The following is a 23,103-nucleotide window of genomic DNA, read 5'->3' as shown; positions in this document are numbered from 1 at the left end:
CAATTTTTTTGCTGATAAACGCACGAATCAAAAAGAATTTAAATTATTTTGAAACGATTTTGCGGGCCCCGTTAGAAATACAGGGTCTGGTCAAAAGTTATAATGTATCCCGGGAGTTCTCAGTCCGAATCGGACTTAGCCTCCCAGGACGATAAATTTACCGTACCCAAATCGAAAAAACGGGGTAGAAAACCAAAATCTACACCCGAATCATCGAACCCTACTACTCCAACTCAAGACATGAAGAGACCGGCACTAGACAAAACAACTTCACGCACTACTTCATCCACCTCCACAACACTATCAACACCAGCACCTACAACATCTATGAGCAACTCCAACCAATCGAGACACCTAATGTTTAAACTATCATTCAGCGTCATTGCACCACCAACACTAAGTAGAATTCAACTGGCAATAAAATGGGAACAGATAAACAAAACGAATAAAGACGTAATCATTAAATATGAGACTAACTTTCTCATCAAAACCAACGACGAGTTCAACACAACCAACGCACTGGAACTTCTCAAAGAACAGGGAGTAATCATGTCGTTTAAGATGCAGACGCACAGTTCAAACCCACCAATGACCAGTAATGTCAACAGAGGTGTCCGGCCATCATTTTCGGTGGTGGCCACCGGGGTGGATCTCGACATCACTGACGAGATGTTCCTAAACCACCTTAAAGAAATTCATCCACAGATAAGATTCTGCAAGCGAATTATTTCAAGGCAACGAGGAGCACCTACTCTAATGATGCGTCTAATTACGGGAGACCACGCAACTTACGAAAGCCTGATGACAGATAGAAGTGTGCACTTTCTGGGCCGCATCTACCGTATTGTGGAAAGCAAGCCACCTGTACCCATCCCTGCACCCTGCAGTAAATGCTGTTCATACGAACACCGGTCGGAGGACTGCAAGAAGCCCGTTAAGTGCACCAAATGCCAAGGAAACCATCCAACTAATATCTGCACTTTACCACTTCCAGTTAAATGTGCAACATGCAACTCGGACGATCATGCAGCCTGGAGCATGAAGTGTCCCAAACGTCCTACAGCACCCATAGAGGGAATTCCAAATGTTAAGGTAAAATGTGTCAACAAGAGAACAGACGAGGTGTCGGGGTCGATCGCGACAGACAGCCGAATTCACAAACCAATTACTACACACGACTACATAATAAACAAATACAAACACCAACTGAACAAAACAAGCAACAACAACAGAGAAGAATTAATTAAAAAACTACGCAAACAGATTATTGACGACCACAGCGTTGACACTTCCGTTGTTTTTTTTGGAAACTACATGTACATACTGATGTTTGACATGCTCTCACCTACCAGACATTCCCCGACTGAACCCCACGACCAGCTTAGACAAACAATCACAAATATAGAACATTCAATCTAAGACTTACATACGCCAACATTAACGGACTAAATAGTAAAAAGCATCTTGTCTATAACTATATAGAAAGAAATAACACTGACTGCTGTATGTTCGTGGAGACAAAGACCAAACCTGGACAAACACCAACATACAGAGACTGGAATTATATTTGTAGACATGGCAATACAATTCAGAATGCCAGGGGAGGTGCTACAGTGTTACTCACGCCTAAAGTAAAATTGGGAAAAGCCAATCCCCCGTCTCTTAACAATCCACTAAATGACTGCCTACATTTTACTATACCCTACCTACAAGATCTCATCCATATATTTGTGGTATATATACATCCTCACTCTAACATCGAACCGACCATATTCACGAAAGCATGCACTTACAAGTATGCAATTCTGATTGGAGACTTTAACGTAAACCGACAAAAGACAGCGCAACTGAACCAATTTTTGAACAATTCCGACTTTAAAAGAAAACACACACCACCTACATTTCTAATGATTGGAAACCAAGACTCAACTCCGGACCTACTACTACATACAGCTAACTTGACTAATGTGATTACAAATGTCGATTTGACAAACGAACTCGGGTCGGACCATTTGGCAATCACTTTTAATATTGACCTCGGACAGACACAAACGACGGGATTACCGAAAAACTCACAAAAACCAATTAACCTAAATAAAACAGACGTAGATAAAGTAAAAGAACACATACACAACTTCATTCATTCATTGCAGCCAGAGACTTGTTCTATTGAAAACATACAGAAACAATTGACAACAGCCATACAAAAATTTTCTCCCCACATAAAAAATACCTTCTATCAACATACTCTTCCGAAGTACATACTCAGACTACTCAAACGTAAAAGAGAATTATACAGACTATACACACAAACGAATGATAACGAACTAAAACGAAAACTAAACGAACTGAACAGAAACGTAAAAACACTCATTGATCAATATAGACAAGAAAAATGGCTAGAAGCTTGCCAAGAAATCGAACGTGACGCGGGAAAAACTTACTGGCAAAAAATAAAAAAACTCTCGCGCTACAAAAAAAACAACTTTATTGGCAATATCAATGAAAACGGTACCGAACTAGATACAGACAAAGACAAAGCAGACGCATTCGCCAGACATTTTCAAAAAGCTTTCGCAATTTCCACCAACCCTAATTTTGAGGAGCAGAACTGGACTAGAATAACTGATTGGTACGACAACTACTTCAACAATGACTTACCATTTACACACCAATTGATTACTGACGTAGAATACGACGAAGCACTTGCACGCATGAAAAATACAGCTCCAGGAAAAGACAATATAAAAAGTAAAATTCTGAAAAACTTAACTCCACAAACGCACAAAATTATACTTAACTTATTCAACAGATGCATAAAAAACAACGTAATACCAGACACTTGGAAAACGGGAATAATAATTCCCATTCCAAAAACGGGACTAAACAACACACAAGTACAAAACTTTAGACCCATTACACTACTTCCTGTACTGAGCAAGATGTTTGAAAATATTATAAAGAATAGACTACAACACTTAATTGGACAACACATACCGCCATACCAATTTGGTTTTAAACCTAAGCACTCAACTGTTCACCCCTTGTTTATACTAACTAACAACATTGAAACTACGCATCTTGAAAACAAGAAATCAGCATGTCTCTTTATGGACATCAACAAAGCATTTGACAGCGTATGGCACAAAGGACTACTATACAAACTACACAAACTGAAAACTCCAAAATACCTAATCCACATTATTAGAAACTTACTGGAAAACAGACAATTAGAAATACGTATAGACAACACCCTTTCCTTTCCTTTTATTCCTGAACAAGGACTACCACAAGGATCGCCTTTATCACCCTTCCTCTACAATATCTACTGTCATGACATATACAACCACAATCTACTTGACAAAAACTACATAAGCAAACATGACTACATTCTACAATATGCTGACGTTACAGCACTCATAGTTCATGCCAAAACTACGGCAAAAGCTGTAGAGGAGCTTCAGACATTAACAAACCACACGACGGAATGGTTCTACAAATGGAGATTAACGCCAAACCCCACGAAAAACCAACTACTCTTACCAAATCACAAAATAAAAGACAACTCTCCTACAATAACAACAGACGGTAATGTAACTACACCAAGCCCAGAAATAAAATACTTAGGGATAACACTTGACCAAAAACTCAAATTTACCAAACATGCACAAAATGTGAGAACTGAAATTATTAAACGAACTAAACATTTCAGAGCCCTGACGTACAAGAACAGAGGTATAAGCACAAAAACTGCAACTAAAATATACAAATCTATTTGCAGACCTCTACTCGACTACGGACACATACTAAGAGTTAATGCGACCAGCAAAACAAAAAAACACATACAAACTACAGAACAAATTGCACTTAGACTAGTAACCAAGATTAGACATCCTCAAAACCCGCTACATAACCCAACCAACGAATTACTCTACGAACGGACACAAATGACAAAAATAACAGAACGATTAACGAAACTAGAGGCAAAATGGAAGGGCAACCCCCACAACTGGACAATTATAAACCCCATCTCCCTCACAAGACCAAATAGACAATCTCGCTACGCCTTTCCTCAATATACTCTGTTGGAACACTACCTAAAAAAACGAACTATTAATTTTAACCTTTTCTTTGTAAAACATTATATATATATTTTTTTTTTTTTTTTTAACAAATATTTAGTACATAAGTTTTGTTTCTGTAACATTGGCAGAAAGACCGGTAGGTCGATAGCCTTTTTCCTCGGAAATAAAGATGGTTTATATATATATATACTTATCTTTTATTAATTCTGAAACCAACCGGATATCTACTTTACCATCAATCCTTTAATAAATGGTCAAACAAATTAAAGCCTTGCCATAAACAACGAGAGTGTAATAGAAAAAGTATAAACCCGGACAAATATGATGTACACAATGATCAATCACATTGTTTCTGATTGCCAAGCCCAAAGCCAAAAGCCACTCAAATCTTCGAATATTCCCCTCAATCCCCACCAAACAATTTACGACCGGCCTCAAAATTAAGGGGTTCATTCATTGTTACTTTACTCTAATTTTGTTTCTAGTGCTGCCACCTATTAGGGAGTGCATCAATTACACACTGACTATCTATCCTTATACAAAATCAATGGTATAGGAAAAAAGCCGAATCTTTGGGTATAAGAAGAAGCAAAACTTACGATCTATTTCAATTTCGTCATGAAGTTGCCGAAAAACTTGTATATTGCGCAAAGTCATCCAAACGAGGTAGGCCAAGCTTACAAAACGGCATTGAAGAACCTTCTCCAAAACGGCAAAAAGTTGAAAGTAAACCAGTAAAAGAAAAAAGACTAGATGGAGTTGATCATTATCCATTATATGATAACAAGCCCAATTATACCAGGTGCAAGTTGCCAGGCTGTTCTTCAAAAACACATGTTTATTGTGTAAAATGTGAAGTACATTTGTGCTGCTTTAAGGGTAATAACTGTTTTTATAAGTTTCATAACAAATAAGAGTTTTAATAAATAAAATGTCCTCAACGTATATGAATTTTCCACTTAGACATATTGTCCTTCGTCGACGACACGACGTCACGGCGGTAGAAAACTAATTAAAATGAATATTTTTTCCTCAAAACGCCAAATTTTTTCAAAATGTTTTCAGAAGGGTCATGACTGAAAGAAATATAAATACACAAATAAGTTGGAATATAAATTGTACGTTAGATAGATATGAATGACTGATTGCTGGTCCTTGTTCACTCCCAATATCAACTTCAGCACAGTTACTCAGTTCGCCATGCGTAGATTGACATTTAAAGGAATGACAATATTTCTAATAATTCATCATTTAGTTCGAAATTAAATGAAAATTATTCGGCCAGATATTGTGGATAGAACAATGCTGCATATGGCATAACAGCAAATCGAAATCGCAAACAAAACTACACACCACCCGCGCCCCAATATTTTTAGTTTATTATTAAAAAAAAATCCAAGATTGACCTGGATGACTTTTTTTTTGCTTCTCGCCTCACTGGGAGTATATCTGAAACAAAAAAAAATATTACCACGAGAATATAAGAAATGTCAATGTGTTTTAAGTTTTAACTCGGTTTTAACCAATGTTAGCTGAAGCTGGATTTTATATTGTAGCATAGAATCAGTATAAAAATTCATTATACATTGAATGGTAATCTAGCACACATGTGGTCTATTTCTGACCATAAACAAGTTTAGAAACGTATGAAAATTATACGCAAAGTTGCGAAGAAGGTATTTACCATACACATCTGTACGCATATTTTCGTATACGTAACTGAACGTATAATGTCAGAAAGTTACTGACTTTAAAAAAAAATAGATTTTATGCAAAACACGTATTTGTCAGCGCACGTGAAAACCCACCAGTTAAAAACAGCGCACGGGCAATGGGCACTTTCCAGCGTCCTCAAGGAAAAGGTACATTTTTTCAAACGAATCAAACAAAAAATAGATAGTTTTCAGACTAGTAAGAATAATGAAAAAAACCTTTCCTATTCAGGTGCGGTAAATGCACTTTTACACACTTATTTGAGTGCGGGAAAGAGTACTTTTCCACATTGCAAAATTAATTTACAATAAATGTAAAATTTTAAAGGTAATATGTGTAGAGCGAGAATACCCACTTGCACCACCCTTTTTATGAGATGCTCAAGCAAATTAAAAAATTGGAAAAGTCATTAATCAGATAACAAACGAAAGAAAGTCCACAATACTCAGACAGGCTTTAGTTTAAAATTCCCTAATTACTTCCTAGGTAGTGAAAGTGATATTTTTATCTCTCAAATGAGGGAGAAAACTTTTATTTTCTATAGTGGTCGTAGAAACTTGTTATTTGCGCATAATTCAAAACAGCAGTTAAATATTATGTTAATACCTGGTTGTAGAAGGTGGTGTTACTAAAGATGTGTATGTCAATTTGTCAAGAAAGTGACAAACTGTCTTTAGATAGTGTGACTTTTACCGGTGGCCCTTTTCCTCCCTAGGGAAGAAAAGTTTTAAATTGAACACCCTGTTTCTATTCTTTTTTTTTAATTATTCGCAAAAAGGCTAGTAATTATTCTTAATACTTCCCTATACCTATTTTGCACCGTTTCCTAGATGTTCCATAAAAATGGTGGCTTTGTCAGCAAAACGGTAGTCTAAACATTAATTAAATTCTCAAGTCCTGAAAGGCTTGCCGATGTGGCCTTTTGTCCTCAGTTCCTTTACCTAACTTCAACCGTTTCTCACTTATTAACAGTGTTGAATTTGAAAATCAAAAGTTGGTGTTCTTTCCGACTGATATGACAACACTGCAAAGTCCAAAATAATTTACATAGAGAGTTTGGATAGGCTACACTCTAAATTTCAACGAAAAATATTGTCACGTTAAGGGTTGGATGAGGGGGAAGAATACGCCGGATTCCACAGGTAACCCACTTTATTTAATTAAGTTATGCCTTATTGACTAGCAAATTATCTTACCCCCAGATGGCTAAGATGGCGGGGATCATGACGTGATCTGGCTTCTAGGTAAAGGTACACGGGGGGCAACGCTTTAGCGGTGGTGAATGAACCCTAGACTTAGGTCCGAGGGCATTCACCGAGCCGGCAAAGACGTGGAGAACCTAACAAAGGGAGGTAAGCTGGAACGGCAACTCGTGCTGCGCGCCCACACTAATTCCTTTGCTAGGGCTGATCTAGGGTGTGGCACTTGGTCACCTACTGCTCCACGTTAAGTTGCACAATAGGCGTACCCAGACTAACCCAGAGATCAGTCAGTGACTTCCCTCTGGGGAAGACCCCAGAGTTCGGTGATCTGTACGTGCTTTTGGTGCAGTATTTATACTCAAATCATGACCCCAATTCGCCAATCTTGCTGACACAAACATTGTACTGGGGGAGACCGGGGCAACTTAGGGTAACGGCACCTAGTGTAATCTTTATGTTACATGCCCCTCCCCTAGAAAGTGTTCGCCCCGAACACTAAAAGCGAAACTTATACATAAAGTCTACATATACTAATGTTAATCTTAAATGCTATAGGGTGTATAAAGGTGGTGGAACGAGTCCTTTATTTCTTCACCAGATTACAATATAATAGCTTAATATAGTAGAGATAGGGGTGTACTTTAAAATATCACAAATGTTACATTGGGTCACCTTTCAACCTTGCTGTTGCGTCTATCTTATTGCCTTCCTTATTAAGCGAAATTCCGTAAAATTGCTCATTGTACCCTTCTTTGGCACCATCGTCTAAGTGGAAACGCTTCACCTAGGCTTCATCTCATCGTAGTGCCTTCTCTTGGCACTGTATTCTCTAAGCGGCAAACTTCATCGCTTAGCTTCATTTCTTCATATTCTGTCCTTTTGCGTGCTCCTTTAGCACACCTATCCTTGGACATGTATATTTCTTCCTAAGTAACGTCAGCCCATTTGGAGATGCTTCTTCAGCTCGACTTATTAAAGACTTCGGGTGCACACGGGTGTAAGTAGAACCGTCGTGGCGGGACCCATCTGAAGATGTCGGCTTCTCCAAGACATAAGGCTAGTTCGCTTTTCAACAAGGCTGTAGCAGTTGATCGATAGACGCAACAAGATTGCCAGGTTGACCCTAAAAAAAATAAAATAAGATTCCAATTATTACTTTGTTTGCCATACATCTCTTAAAACATAAATAAAATCATTATGTAAACCAGTACACTTTGTTGTTGTAACCTAGAACTTCATAATTGCACGAATTTGCTAGGTCATCACATACCTACACTTAGGTCAGGGACCGCGACACTGACCTAGAAATCAAGATATTGTAAATAAATAATTGCGTTAACTATACACTTATTCTATGAAACCTAATTAAGAAAATTTGCCTTTTACCATACCCATTATAATACGAAAATAATGTGCTGCTATGCACCAAAAATGTTGCGCTATGGTTGCCTTCTTAGAGCGTCCTACAGGTCCCTCTTGACATTGCCCTACTCAGTTCAAGCAACTGTGGACCTGCAGGCTAGCCCTTTTTCTTCCACAACCTCATTGTGTTTTCGCTATGTTTCTTCCTTACCCTTCTGGCCATTGTCTTAGCTTATCTTCTTCCACTTGAGCTTCTGTACCTTATTCGAAGCGGGCTGCCAGATTTTGTGGACCTAGAAGTGTACCGTCTTCAATCATTCCCTTTTTCTTTGTGCTCTTGTTTAGCGTCTGCGAGGGTGTGTCTGCTAATGTGAGGATTAACAGACGGGGATCCAACGAGGCACCTCCACCATGTCACGTTAAGGGTTGGATGAGGGGGAAGAATACGCCGGATTCCACAGGTAACCCACTTTATTTAATTAAGTTATGCCTTATTGACTAGCAAATTATCTTACCCCCAGATGGCTAAGATGGCGGGGATCATGACGTGATCTGGCTTCTAGGTAAAGGTACACGGGGGGCAACGCTTTAGCGGTGGTGAATGAACCCTAGACTTAGGTCCGAGGGCATTCACCGAGCCGGCAAAGACGTGGAGAACCTAACAAAGGGAGGTAAGCTGGAACGGCAACTCGTGCTGCGCGCCCACACTAATTCCTTTGCTAGGGCTGATCTAGGGTGTGGCACTTGGTCACCTACTGCTCCACGTTAAGTTGCACAATAGGCGTACCCAGACTAACCCAGAGATCAGTCAGTGACTTCCCTCTGGGGAAGACCCCAGAGTTCGGTGATCTGTACGTGCTTTTGGTGCAGTATTTATACTCAAATCATGACCCCAATTCGCCAATCTTGCTGACACAAACATTGTACTGGGGGAGACCGGGGCAACTTAGGGTAACGGCACCTAGTGTAATCTTTATGTTACAATATTGTGTCGTTCTCTAGATACTTCTAATATACCAACAGCGTGAATCACCCTTTATATTACATATTATATTAAAAATAGACTTATTTATTTATATTTGATTATGAATTCCATTTAAAAGTAGAAAGTTATGTCAATTCTTGAGAAAACTGAACGTAGTAGCTAAAAACTAAGCACGAAACTGAAATCACATCGAAAAAGTGCCTTAGAAATGTTTGTGTTTCACTCCGATATTTTAATAAACAAAAAAGTTGGGTAAAGTTTTTAAAAAGGGCGCAATTCGAAAAACGGCCTCTAGCGCCGCAATCTGACAAGAAATCGAAATACGGTTTTTGCCAAAACACCGTATCTAGCTGGAAAATGGGGTTTTCCTGTCAAAACACTCTAAATCCGGACACCCTGTACAGGTGAATCAATGATAAAGTTAATTATCTCGTTTGATTTGAGAAATAGAAAAATAATGTTAAATACAAAAGTTTGAGAGAATATTGATGTTTATAGTTTAAAATTACTTTTGGATATTCAGGTTCATAAAGACGTGACAGAATAGTATATTCTATATTAAGAGCCGAAAGTAGATATTTGCCGCTTGCACATGAAAATGTTCGGCTTCGCCGCAAGCTGCAATCATGTAAAAGCGGCAAAAGTACTTTTAGCTCGAAATATAGACGATATTTTTTCGACGACTGCTGTAGGGTGGAGTAGAAGGACAATTCACATTATTTTCGTAGCTCGAACTCATTGTCACCGATAAATCACTTTGACGGAATGGCTTTATTTCAAACAGGTATGTCAAGCGTTGTTAAAAAAACGCCGAAAAAGTTGGTGGGTGGATTGTTAGTACAAAGCGAAAACGCTCTAGGACAGAAAATGATTCACTTTCTGTGCACGTGCGGCAAATAACCACTTTCTGCTTTGAAATGGAAGCGTACATGTAATACTTTCAAAGTCAGTAGTCCAAAATTCAAAAATCGAAATCATTTTTATACCCTTTTTTTAATGGACGATAACAAATGCAAAATCGTTCAATATTGAGTCCCATTAATGCATGATTTTTTAATTGTTTTACTTTAATGCATGATCTAATCAAATACGCTCATCGTATATTTCTATCCTTTTTTATTTGTATGAAACAAAGAGAAATAAACACACATTCTTTAGTTGACATCCACTATTACTGACAGAACTGTCATTGTCATTGACAAGGGTGCCTTGGATTTAGGTTTGCAGTGTCGCGTATACAACTGACAATTAGTTTTTTTCAAACTTTGTAGGATTATAAACATTTATTATAAACTACAGTTGACGGAAAAATTTTGTAACCAACTTTTATATTAATAAGCGATTATTAATCTCAATTTTAGTAACGCGTTCACTGCGTAAAGTAAGTAGTACACTCGTTCGTTAAATAACTATTTTCTACAAACATTCAATAATGATGCATTTTTCGCTTCCAAATCTCAACGAAAAGTTACCCTTTACAGAGGAGAGAAACGGTTGAAGGAGTTTACTTTTTAGCAACGGCCACAATGCATGCCATTATTGGAAATGTCAGTGTCACCACTTTGATGTCAGTATTCAATTGTGTATAGTTTTGATCCTGTTTTTGAATACCTACGCAGTAAGTTTAGTTGTATTAGATATTCTATCGAAAGCATATCTTGATAAACCCAAGGAAAAGAATTTAACCGATAAAGATAAAACTAATGATTTACCTGGACGTTCCAAAGATAGTGGACAACCCGAGGAGAATTTTAGCACGTCGGACGCTAATGAAATATTTAAGGCCGGAAAACTTTTACCACGAACACCTCCAAACAACAGTCTAGAAAGTAAGTTAAATATGTGTAATGATTCTTTAGATCAAAGTAAGAAAGTCTCTGGTGATCCTAATGGAATTTCCCAACTAAACAAGAGGCCTAGATCTGGTTCCAGTCAAAATAGAGCAAAGAGGTCTAATAATAATCAGAACATCCAACTTATTTCAAACGCTTCTCAAATAAGTTACTCTCTACCAACCGAGCAAATTTTAGATGAGGTATTGAAGGCACTAGAAACCCTTCAAAAAACAACTGAAATAATGCCTCGAGATGTAGTTCATCCTGTTCAATCTGCACTTTTCACTATTCATAAGCAAGTAACTACTTTGGCTTTTAGAATTGGACAAACTGAGAAGATTAATGTGGAACTGAAGCACAAACTAACATCAACAAGTACTTATTCACCGGATAGGAATCTTAGTCCGGAACCTACGTTTGTGCTACCATCCCTATCTAGTAAAAGGCCTGCATTTAGTGATGTATTAAAATCAACAGGATATACCCCAGCTACAAACAACCCAACATTGAAACCAGATATTCCAGAATGGAAAACGCCTCCAAAGCATGAAAGTCTAATTAAAATCAACAATCAAACTGACTCCAGGATAGTTCTACAAGAAATAAAAAAATGTGTCAAAGCTACCAATATGGAGGGAAGCTTTAAAAGAGTAAAACATCTTCAAAATGGAGCTGTAATTATTGAGTGCCAAAATGCTATTCAGCAGCAAAAACTAGATGATAGTCTTATGAACAAAGAAATAGAAATAAAACATATATCCAATAATGACCCCATGATTATGATTACTGGCATATTTAAAAGATTTTCTGATAAAGAATTTATCAAGGAGTTTATTGCCGAAAATCCCGAAATAACAGATACCTTCGGTTTAAAAGCTGTTGATCTGTTTAAGTTTGTCACAAAAAGGGAATGCCGTAATAAAAGTAAAGAAAACTGGATTCTTCAAACGCCACCCCAACTGTTTAAGTGGTTAATTAAAAATAATAATCTAACTTAAAAGTATCCTGTATGGTTCAACAAAACAATAATAAAAGATATACAAACCAAAGATAAATTAAGGATAAAAAGTAAAAATTATTTTAACTTAGATAACCATAACCGTTTTATACAACTTAGAACTAAAATCAAGAGGGACGTGAAAGCTGCATATCAACAATACTTAAATAAGATTCAGATGGATATTAACGAAAATTCGAGGTCATTCTGGAAACACATTAGAAATAACAAAAGTGCGCCAAACATTCCACGTAAAATGTTTCTTGATGGTGACGAGTATACTGATGGGACGGATATGGCAAACGCATTCGCTTCCTACTTTCATTCTGTATATATTGAGAAAGAGCTGCCCTACTCAGAGCACACCCAGCACTATATAAATGAGTCATTTTCAGTCAATGGCATTACCCACGATGATGTGTGTGAGGCAGTCGGAAGACTTAAGATCAATAAGTCTGTAGGACCTGATAATTTGCCATCATATATAATAAAAGGTTTGGTAGGATTTGTTGCTGAACCATTGAGAATTTTGTTTAACATGTCAATAAGTACTAGAAACTTTCCGACAATGTGGAAAGAAGTTAAGATATGTCCAGTTTTTAAGAAAGGAAATACGTCAGACATTAAGAATTATAGACCGATCGCTACTTTGTCATGTCCTGCAAAAATATTTGAATCAATAATATATAAACAGATTTATAATTACGTACGAAATAAAATATCACCCATGCAACATAGATTTATGAAGAATAAATCAACTGCCACGAATTTATGCAATTTAACTCAATACATAGCAGAAAAGTTAGACAAGAGTTGTCTAATTTACACGGATTTCGCAAAGGCTTTTGACTGCATCCCACACAACATTCTTCTAAAAAAACTAGATACAGAGTTTGGGTTTGATGACGGCCTGGTTAATTTTTTTCAATCTTACCTTAGTAATAGGCAGCAGAAAGTCTTACTCAGGGGGTTTAGCTCTAATTATTTTATACCAACTTCAGGTGTCCCACAGGGATCTAATCTCGGACCACTACTGTTCCTTTTATTTATAAACAATTTAATTGATACCGTTAATGGGAAACGCGCAAAACAGCGACTGGCCAGAAGGGCGACGGTTCGGAACCGACCCGAAGTCGCTTCGGGCGAGATCGCGACGTCACCCGAATGGCGTTCGGTAGGCCGCGGTTTTGTGGAATTTGTGGAATGCGGACAGCAGGTCATATTTAATAATGGCGGCTTTGTTTACATGTTGATTGGAAATTTGCTCAAATTGTGTTTGATTTTTATTACTGGACAGTTTTAGACTGGTAAATCAGAGTTAAATCGATTACTTATAGTTGGGCATGTTTATGTTTATCATCAGCCGAGTTTTCCTGAGGAAAGTTGCAACAGGTAAGTGGAATGGTATGTAGGACTTAAAATTTCAACATTTTCGTTTTTATTTCAGAAAATCTTTGATAATCTGCCCCCACAGCTCATATAGCCAATGTGCATGAAGTATACTGGAACTTTTATTAAGTAACACAATGGTTATCAAAGACAGTATTTAATAAAAACCAAATGGAAACCGTATTTGGAAACCGAGAGGCAAATACATTTGAAAAAACTGCATCCAGCTTCAGCATATACCTGTTGAGGTATAAATCTAGTTGATTTACACATTGTTTAATATGTAGGTAAGTATAGGTATGTTACCTAGTTAATACCTACTTCTCATATTCTCTGTGTATCATTTTTTTTTGTTTCTAGATCCATGAATTGCTACATTTTATTGTAATGTATACTGATGATTTTTTTGATTTGCATGCAGGTCACACCAATGCAGTACCAACTAAAGTTACATATGCTTTTATAGTTTGTATATTATAGTAGTGATTCTATAACTGTGATAATATAACTTGTAATATCATATGGGAGTTAACAGTTAAATAAATCTATGAAATTTATAGTTTCCATTACACTAATTAGGTATAATGTATTATTAAATAGTATTTATACCTATAAGTATATGTGCTATTGTAAGTTGGTAGAAATGTTATTCTTTTATGTTAATACATTGTTTAAAAGTTTAATTAGGCTATGTTTATGTCTATTTTATGTTTATTTTTACTAATTTATTAAAGAAAAATAAATTATTATTAAATTTATTTCACTTTTGTATATTTTATTTTTTCTCAATTTTTCCTATGAGCATGAGGATATAATAAAATAATCATTGTTTTTGACACTGTATAATTGTTAAACCTAGTAAAATGGTAATGAAATATGAATATCTTCAGAAAATTATGGACACACCATCAAATTAAAAAAATAGCACTCCTATTACTTTGACATAATGGTCATACACATATATTAATGGTAAACATAATAATATCATAAATAGTGGTTTTTATAGACATGGGGAAACAAGGAGAGGTTATAAACATTAGCAGCAGGATAGTTATGATACTTGCAAAAAGATAGTATTTTAATGATTTTATATAACAGACAATATGTAATAAATTTAGCAGGACTTGATAACAATGTGCATATATGTTAACACTGTGTAATTATTACACTGTGTAACAAGCCTTTGTCTGTGATGGCAAACAAAGTTTTGATTATTTTTCAAAAAATAATTATTTATTTATTTTTGCTGGTTGTTATATCCTATAAATGGATAAAACTGGCTATTTTAAAGACAATAAAAACCTTAAAAAAATTCTACATTAATTTGAATTTTTATGTTCAAAACAAAATGATCTATAACTATCTTTGAAAGTATAGGGATATTAAATGGTCTACAACTAGAGGTTTTTGCAAAACTTGCTTTAATTTAATTAATATGAGAAAAAAAAAACTTTCCATATCACTACTAAATTAAATAAAATTGATGTAGGTATTTTACACATTTTCAAATAAGGAGAAAATAAAGGTAGATTATACAACAAACTCATTATTAGTCCTGTTGTATGGTAATTTATTTACTACCTACATTGCTGTGAACTTTGAGCTGTGACAATAACTGTTAAGTTGGGTGTATACTTTTTACCTAAGATAAAAGCAAAGTATTATTTAATAGTTAAAGTAAATCTGTATCTATCTAAGACTATAGGGATTGAATGAAACAAAAGCAGATTTTCTTTGATTTGATGTATTGCGCAAAATTAATAAGGCATGCATAATCAGAGAGCGCATGAGCGCAATATTATTCATGTATTGTAAGTTCTAAGGTGTGATTTGCTCATCACCATCATTTTTACTAAGGCAGAAAAACGAAGAATTAGGTTATGTTGACAAAATAAGATGTTTTAGGTTAGGTTAGTCTTTGTACACATTTACACAACAAAAAACAGATTGTTTTTAAATTGGATGTCTAGCTTTTTGGGCCTAATCATTTTAGACTGAAATATATCAGAAATAATTTAATAAGGAATTGGGGATTTGGAAATATTGGGACAAATTATATCGGAGAGAAATGATGACACCCGTCCAAATAATAATAATATACAAACACATATTGATTTCAAGCTGCTTCTACACTTTTAAAGATTTGTCTAAATGTAATGGTGTATGTAAATTACAAATAACATAATAAAACCATAAGGAGTAACAGCTATAGTATAGATATCTAGCTGTATTATCTAAATAATACAGTTCAAACACTGGTTATTACACTTCATTGTTTAAAATGTTGCCTTAAAAATTGGTACCCTCTTCCAAAACATTCCACATTGGATTTCAGTAGTGCCCTGTTTGTAAACAATACAAAAATAAATAAGTATGTAATCACAATAAATTCTAGTAAAACTTACCATCCTAACATTAATGGTTGCTCTGGTTTATTCTTATTGTTGCAAAAGACCAAATCTTCAGAGCCTTTGGAGTAATCCTTTATCCTGTAAACATAATCAGTTCAATTTAAGGTAATACCTATTTATTTTCAAATGATTTAATATTATTATTCAACAACAAAATAATACACATCACTACTTGACGGCTTCCTAAATTAAGCCATTAAAAGCCCATACCAGCTAAAACGAATTTCAAATAGTATACCTACCTACTTGTAATTGTTGAAGTCATAAACAAGCATCTCCAAAACTTTAAAATAGTCTGCGCTTTTTCTCGTCCACAACCTGAAAAATAATTACACCAACACGTAGACGAACACCACAGATAGTTTGAGGCCAGAAAATAGGTATATATTGCAGTATCTGTTATTGCAATATTAAAATACTCAAAGACAAGGTATTTCCAACCAAACAAAACAATATTTTAATTAATAATAATGTGAGGTTAGAATGGGAACGAAAACCGATGATGATCATTTGCCATTTCCCCCTCCACCAGTAAAACCGAAGAATGCCGAAGTCGCCCTTACGCTCATCCCGATCTCTCATGTCGCTGTTCTGACCGGTCGCTGTGTTGGCCGGTCGCCCTTTTGAGCCCATCTCCCGTTAATAAGTCCAAAACGTTACTATTTGCTGATGACTTAAAATTGTACCTTAGAATAAAAAACATGGAAGACTGTCAATCACTTCAAGAGGATATGAACAAAGTTCATAGTTGGTCGTTTGAAAACGGTTTGGAACTTAATGTCAATAAATGTTATGTCCTTAGCTATACACGAAAAAAAAGTCTATCCTATTTTAGCTATACAATTAATGGAGCAGTGTTGCCTCGTGTTACTGAAATGGTGGATCTAGGAGTCACTTTTAACTCTCAACTTAATTTTAAGACACATATAGGTAATATTGTTAATAAAGCCTATAATATGTATGGATTTATAGTTCGAAACTGCAAGGACTTTAATAATATGACATGCATAAGGACACTATATGTGTCATATATAAGATCAATCCTAGAATATTGCTCGGTTATTTGGAGTCCTCATTATAATATCCATAAGTATAGCTTAGAGAAAGTCCAAAATAAAATGCTAAGATATATAAAATACAAGGAAACCGGTATATATCAACTTCATATACCTAAAGTAGACATCCTGAAGAGATATAATTTGCACACCTTAGAAAGTCGAAGATCTGTAGCATATTTGGTGTTTTTACACAAACTGATTAATAATAATATTGAAGACCCTAATTTGTTAGCTTTAATAAGTTTTCATGTGCCAAATTATCGAATCAGGAATCCAACAAGCATGTATGTTGATAATGCACGAACTAATTTTTATTTTAATTCTCCCATTATAAGTATGTGTAAGTTATATAATCAAGTTAGGGACCAATGTGATATTTTTAGTGTAGATTTGAATCGATTTAGAAAGATGATTCAAGAAATGCTGTAAACTTATTGCTTGTTACTTTGTATATTTGCTATGTACATTAATAATTGTCTTTAACCAACCTACCCTATAATTGGATGTATTTCTGTGGGGTTTGTAATCAAATAAATAAATAAATAAATAAATTACTATAAAAATAGTAGTTTTGCACCCCTCGATTATTAGTAGCCACCTACAATTAGGCTACTGATTAAATACAGTACGATTGTACTGGGTTGGATTTCTTTGTCACCTAGCAATCTGAAAATATTCGTAGCAAATCGAGTTTCTGACATTCAAAACTTGAGCAATATGTCCGATTGGAAACATGCACCTACAAGTGACAATCCCGCGGATTTGATATCACGCGGTACTACTGTGAATTTATTGAAAACTTCGGAGTTATGGTAGTCCGGTGCGAAGTGGATAAGTCATAACAATTCTGATTATTTTCCTAACGATAAAAACTTCCGAGACAACCGAGATTTTCAAACGTTTTTCCAGTTTATTTCGTTTGTTATGGGTAACAGCCTATTCCTATCGATTTTATCATAATTGTAAAAATAAAGAGCGTACCACGACGCATGGTCCATTGAGTGTCGTTGAAATTCAAAATTCTATGAATTCTTTGTTAAAATTAGCACAACGTGAAATGTTTCCACGTGAATTAAGACTTATTGAGAATAAGTGAAATCAAAACTCAGAGTCGATCTCCACAAATATTTATTAAAAGGTTGTTAATTGCCTAACATGTTTCGGGTGTACTCAGACACCCATCTTCAGAGGCTGTAAGTTATACAGTGTGTTAATTAAAAACTTATAAAACTAAGGATATGGAAGCCTACCTTAACTAGATCACTAGTCTGCTGACTGTCATTCTAAAAGGGGGGACAGCTGAACCCAAATGTACCAAGGTGGTTTTTTATTCTGCACGGGGGAAAAAACCTTGATCAAAAACCCAGTTATGGTACAGAGGTGACAGGTTGCTCCGTTTTTTATTCTCGAAGGGGAAAAAAACTTAATCAAAACCCAGTGTTGGTGTCAAAAAGGGAAGTTACTAGCTCGGTTTTTTATTCTTTAAGGGGGAAAAAACTTAATCAAAACCCGAAGTTGAATGATGTAAAAACTGCATGTCTATCTGTAATAAAAGCATGAGTAGAAATAGGATGTCCTGAAGGGGTGTATATGTAATGGGGGGGGCGGCAGATAAATTAAAGTCAAAAGATAAAATGAAAGGCAAGTCAAAAGGGGCTAAACTGTATATCTTACCTGAAGGAGACCAAATGGACACGAAAGGGACGTCACACAACAAAAAACCGCGGTGGACACTCACAAGTTCAACATTTAACAGATTAAAATGGGGGTGACTTTCCCTTTGTCACTGTGGAGGTGTGACCGTGCAGGGCAACATGGCTTGGGTGCAGCAGGACATGGAGTGGCCAAAATGGCTTCCAACCCACACCAAGGGCAGGTTGCAGGAAGCGGAAGTCTAGGGGGCAGCAACATATTGCCAAATTCGAAAAAACCCAAAAAACCAAATCCCCCAGAGAACTGAAAAGGTCAAAACCCCCAGAGCCGGACATGACAGACAGCTGACAGCAGACAATACATGTGTGATCGGTCCACTCATCAAAACAATACAGTGTAAACAAATCCCTTCCCCTTCCCTTTTTGACACCAACACTGGGTTTTGATTAAGTTTTTTTCCCCTTCGAGAATAAAAAACGGAGCAACCTGTCACCTCTGTACCAGAACTGGGTTTTTGATCAAGGTTTTTTCCCCCGTGCAGAATAAAAAACCACCTTGGTACATTTGGGTTCAGCTGTCCCCCCTTTTAGAATGACAGTCAGCAGACTAGTGATCTAGTTAAGGTAGGCTTCCATATCCTTAGTTTTATAAGTTTTTAATTAACACACTGTATAACTTACAGCCTCTGAAGATGGGTGTCTGAATACACCCGAAACATGTTAGGCAATTAACAACCTTTTAATAAATATTTGTGGAGATCGACTCTGAGTTTTGATTTCACTTACACTCACTACTCCACTGTGTGCATATGGACTACTACTTTTCGATATTGAGAATAATTCTGCTATCAGCAAAAAATCGAAACTTCTTTCTTTAAACCCTATTATAGGACCAGATGGTTTGTTACGAGTGGGTGGACGCTTGAACAAATCTCACCTTTCATTTAACGCTAAGCATCAAATTATCTTATTACCACAACATCCTTTAACAAAACTCGTAATTTTAAATAAACATCACAAAAATTTGCATGCCGGAGTTTTATCAATTCTTTTTTCTTTAAGAGAAAAATATTAGATACTTCAAGGTCGCCGGACAATCCGTAGGTTTTAAGGCAATGTATAGTGTGCTTTCGAGCAAATCCAAAGCGGATGATTCAAAAAATGGCCGACTTGCCTACAGACCGTGTAAATCAGTATTGTATTTGATTTGTATCTTGTCGCGGTCTTTGTAAATCCATCTACAGCGATAACGGGACAAACTTTACCGGAGCTAACAATGAATTAAAAACATTGTTAGCTCCAACAGTCATAAATAATATTCCTGAATTTGTCATATCATCTAGCATAGCCGATTTTCTTTTAAAGAATGGTATAACTTGGAATTTTATCCCACCACGAGCGCCCCATCACGGAGGTTTATGGGAGGCCGCAGTAAAGCGAGCAAAATACAATATACAGCGTATTATTGGAAAATCACATACAAACTTTAAAGGGTTATCGACTTTATTTGCTCAGGTAGAGGCAGCAATAAATTCAGCTCCTCTGTCTGAGGATCCTTCTGACCTTTTCTGCCTCACTCCCGGTCATTTTCTGATTGGGACACCTCTGTTGTCCATTCCCGATAACGACTTAACTGATGTTCCATCAAATCGTTTAACGCATTATCAGACGCTTCAACAAATATTTCAAGTATTTTGGCAGCGATGGTCAAGGGACTACTTGCTCAACCTACAACAGCGTTCCAAGTGGCATCAAGAAGCTGTGGACAAGCCAAAGATTGGATCCTTAGTACTGATGGTCGACGACAATTTACCTCCTCTCTTTTGGCATCTAGGAAGAATTATTGAAATTCATCCCGGCAATGATGTGCTTTCCCGCATAATGTCGTTGAAAACACCGAGTGGCGTGACTTAACGTGCAGTGCAAATACTTTGTTTATTGCCAATGGACAATGACAATTTGTAAATGCGTGTGTTCAAAGATTCCTTTTGTGTTTCTCGAAAAGCTACAGTTTTCGAGGGTCGCTGGTATGTCGGATGTAGCAGAAACTTTAAAATAACTGTGTCAACACGGGGAACAGGGTAAACATCGCGAGTGTTACCTTCCGTTTCCTCGAGTTGGCGTTGTTAGCAATTTTTTAAGGATTAAGTTCAAGAGACGTAGCAAAGTCGTAACACAATAAAACGATTTTACAAGTTTGCAAATTAACCCAAATAAAGCAGTTTTTTTAGTAGCTAAATAAATCATAGTTTTTATCATTGAAAAACACATCAACAAAGATCAATCTTCACTTCTTCTTGCTCCTTACCCTAGCAGAAGCACTTATGCATAATTTGTAATAAACTTTCTATAAAAATTACATAATCCCAAAAAGCTTTGTAATTCTTTTGTTTTCTTAGGGGTGGAAAATTGCTTAATTCCAGATGATTTATCTTCTTCGGGGCTTTTCCTTCACTGCTTGCCCAGAATCCTAGGATTCTTATCTTCTGCTGTAAATACTCGCACTTGCTTGGCTTGAGGGTTAAATGGGCTTCTCTCATGTTTTGAAATACTTTCCTTAATTTTGTGATGTGGTCAGCTAGGTTTTCTGAGTAGATTATAATGTCATCTAAGTAGATTAGGATATCTCTTCATGTCTTTGAATATCTTATCCGCCAATTGTTGGAATATTGCCGCTGCGTTGCACAGTCCAAAACTCAGCACATTGAATTCGTATGACCCGTGTCCTTGTGCCGTAAATGCCGTGTCTTGTTTTGATGACTCTTCAATTGGTATTTGCCAATACCCTGAAAACATATTCAAGGTGGTAAAGTACTTGGCATTTCCCAGATATGTAAGAATGTCGTCGATCTGCAGTATTGGGTCGCAAGATTTTTTAGTCACTGGGTTTATTGTTCTCTTGTAGTCTACGCAGAATCTGGTGGAGCCATTTTTTTTCTTCACCAGGACAACTGGGCTTGCCCAGGGCGAATGGCACACGGTCTTATTACGCCACACTCTAGCATTTCTTGTATTTGTGTGTCAATGATTTCTCGCTCAGTTTGAGACACTCCGCAAGGGCGGCATTTGACTGGTTTATCTTCAGTGACTTCTATTTTGTGCTCTATGAGTTGTGTTTTTCCCATGTATTTAGCTGATGACAAAAAATGTCGTTATATTCGGTTAGAAAATTTTCCAGCGTCTTTTTGAATTCTTTTTCTGTGTTGTGATTTAATTTATGGTCGTCTAGTGTCACTATGTGTTCTTCAGTCTTGTATGTTGTATAGAGGTGGCTTATGCCTTCATAAATAGGTTCTAACCATGCTACTGTCGTGCCTTTAAAAATTACTCTATTTGTGGGTCCTATGTTTGTCAGATTCACCGTGATTTTTCCTCCGTACAGATCTATGCTTCACCAGAGATTGTTGCGGACCAACCACCCTTTGTTTGGCACCATGACTTTTTTGTCGTTTCCTGGGGGCTGTGGTTCAACTTTTACTGTTTTCTTTTCCCCTGGATTAAGGACACAGTCTTCAGACATTCTTATTTTTTTAGCCACGTTTTCTTTGTCTTTTACAAAGTACGGCAGGGCGTCCCATGAGCTGACTTTGCTCGGTTTATGAGGTTTTGGCCGCGGGTTTCTATCTTTAGAGACCCATAACGTTAAGTTTGTGCCGTTGAATTCTTCGAACAGTGCATTTTTTATTTCTGTCCAGTCGGTTTTGTTATTTGCGGAAGTCGATCTCGGGATGGCTATGCCGGAGATACCGTTCCGAATCGTTAATTTTTTTAATTTAATTGCCCTAAATTTTGAGTGTCTTAGTGGGCATGCATTCGCCATTATTTTCTATTATTGCCATATGTAAGACGTGCCTGTTTCCTTTTTGAAAGCTGGTCGTACTGCCTAAGCTTATTTTGCCTGTTTCTTTTTCGGCTAGGTAATTTCTATTAGCTTTTCCGACTCCTCTGTCTTTGTTTGGCGTTTTGGAGGACGCAAAGGCCCATGCAATATTGCTCGGTAAGCTGAAAATTAATCCGGGTATTTCTCGGAAAACTTCTTTCCAGCTTCGTATGCTGCTCTCTTGGCTTGGCTCTAATTTAAGATGGTGGGTGCTTTTCATATTCTGTCTTAGTGGTATAATCATGTTTTGTGCCAAGCTGAGCGTTTTCATTATTAAACATCCCTCTAAAATTTCATACCTAATATCAAAGGTTGGGGTGGGCCTGTCAATATTGTTGCTTTAACTTTCAATTCTCGTACTTTGTTGCTCTTAAGTTCAAGAGAGGCCCATGTCTCTCCTTGACTAGCTATTTTTTGGCCTCCTGCTGTGAGTGGAGAGGGTGACAGAGCTTAGTTTTGCCACCCCCTGGCGTTTGGGTACTGCTGCCTGCTTCTGCAGACTGCAGCAAAGTGCCCTAGTTTCCCGCAGTTATA

General features: G+C 36.6%; 1 protein-coding gene and 4 long non-coding RNA genes across 7 annotated transcripts; 3 read left to right on the top strand and 2 right to left on the bottom strand.

Annotated features, from left to right (window-relative positions):
• The first annotated feature begins 324 nt into the window (after positions 1 to 324).
• Positions 325 to 2,257, top strand: LOC145734878 (uncharacterized). The gene has a single exon (XM_081988498.1). It carries the CDS (start codon positions 328 to 330, stop codon positions 1,417 to 1,419), a length of 1,092 nt encoding a protein of 363 aa, XP_081844624.1. The 5' UTR covers positions 325 to 327; the 3' UTR covers positions 1,420 to 2,257.
• An 11,048-nt stretch (positions 2,258 to 13,305) lies between these two features.
• LOC145734668 (uncharacterized) lies at positions 13,306 to 14,326 on the top strand. 2 transcript variants are annotated; one of them, XR_014179478.1, is made up of 3 exons: positions 13,306 to 13,571; positions 13,627 to 13,865; positions 13,929 to 14,326. It is a non-coding gene; the product is annotated as an uncharacterized LOC145734668 (long non-coding RNA). The 2 variants fall into 2 exon arrangements; XR_014179477.1 differs by having other exon boundaries at positions 13,313 to 13,571; positions 13,627 to 13,855.
• A 1,329-nt stretch (positions 14,327 to 15,655) lies between these two features.
• Positions 15,656 to 16,464, bottom strand: LOC145734880 (uncharacterized). Of its 2 annotated transcripts, none has more exons than XR_014179540.1 (3): positions 16,226 to 16,464; positions 15,974 to 16,057; positions 15,656 to 15,910 (listed from the first exon to the last, which is right to left on the bottom strand). It is a non-coding gene; the product is annotated as an uncharacterized LOC145734880 (long non-coding RNA). The 2 variants fall into 2 exon arrangements; XR_014179541.1 differs by having other exon boundaries at positions 16,222 to 16,462.
• A 1,661-nt stretch (positions 16,465 to 18,125) lies between these two features.
• LOC145734907 (uncharacterized) lies at positions 18,126 to 19,072 on the bottom strand. Its single transcript, XR_014179548.1, has 3 exons — positions 18,712 to 19,072; positions 18,288 to 18,580; positions 18,126 to 18,228 (listed from the first exon to the last, which is right to left on the bottom strand). It is a non-coding gene; the product is annotated as an uncharacterized LOC145734907 (long non-coding RNA).
• Positions 19,073 to 19,121: 49 nt separating this feature from the next.
• Positions 19,122 to 19,452, top strand: LOC145735041 (uncharacterized). The gene is made up of 2 exons (XR_014179577.1): positions 19,122 to 19,313; positions 19,373 to 19,452. It is a non-coding gene; the product is annotated as an uncharacterized LOC145735041 (long non-coding RNA).
• The last annotated feature ends 3,651 nt before the right edge of the window (positions 19,453 to 23,103 follow it).

This window comes from Ips typographus, linkage group LG10 (genome assembly GCF_016097725.1).
Source record: "Ips typographus isolate SLU linkage group LG10, UJ_Ityp_2.0, whole genome shotgun sequence".
Classification (NCBI taxonomy): Eukaryota; Metazoa; Arthropoda; class Insecta; order Coleoptera; family Curculionidae; genus Ips; species Ips typographus.
Note: the sequence above shows the minus strand (reverse complement) of the source record. Positions and strands in the feature narration are given on the sequence as shown.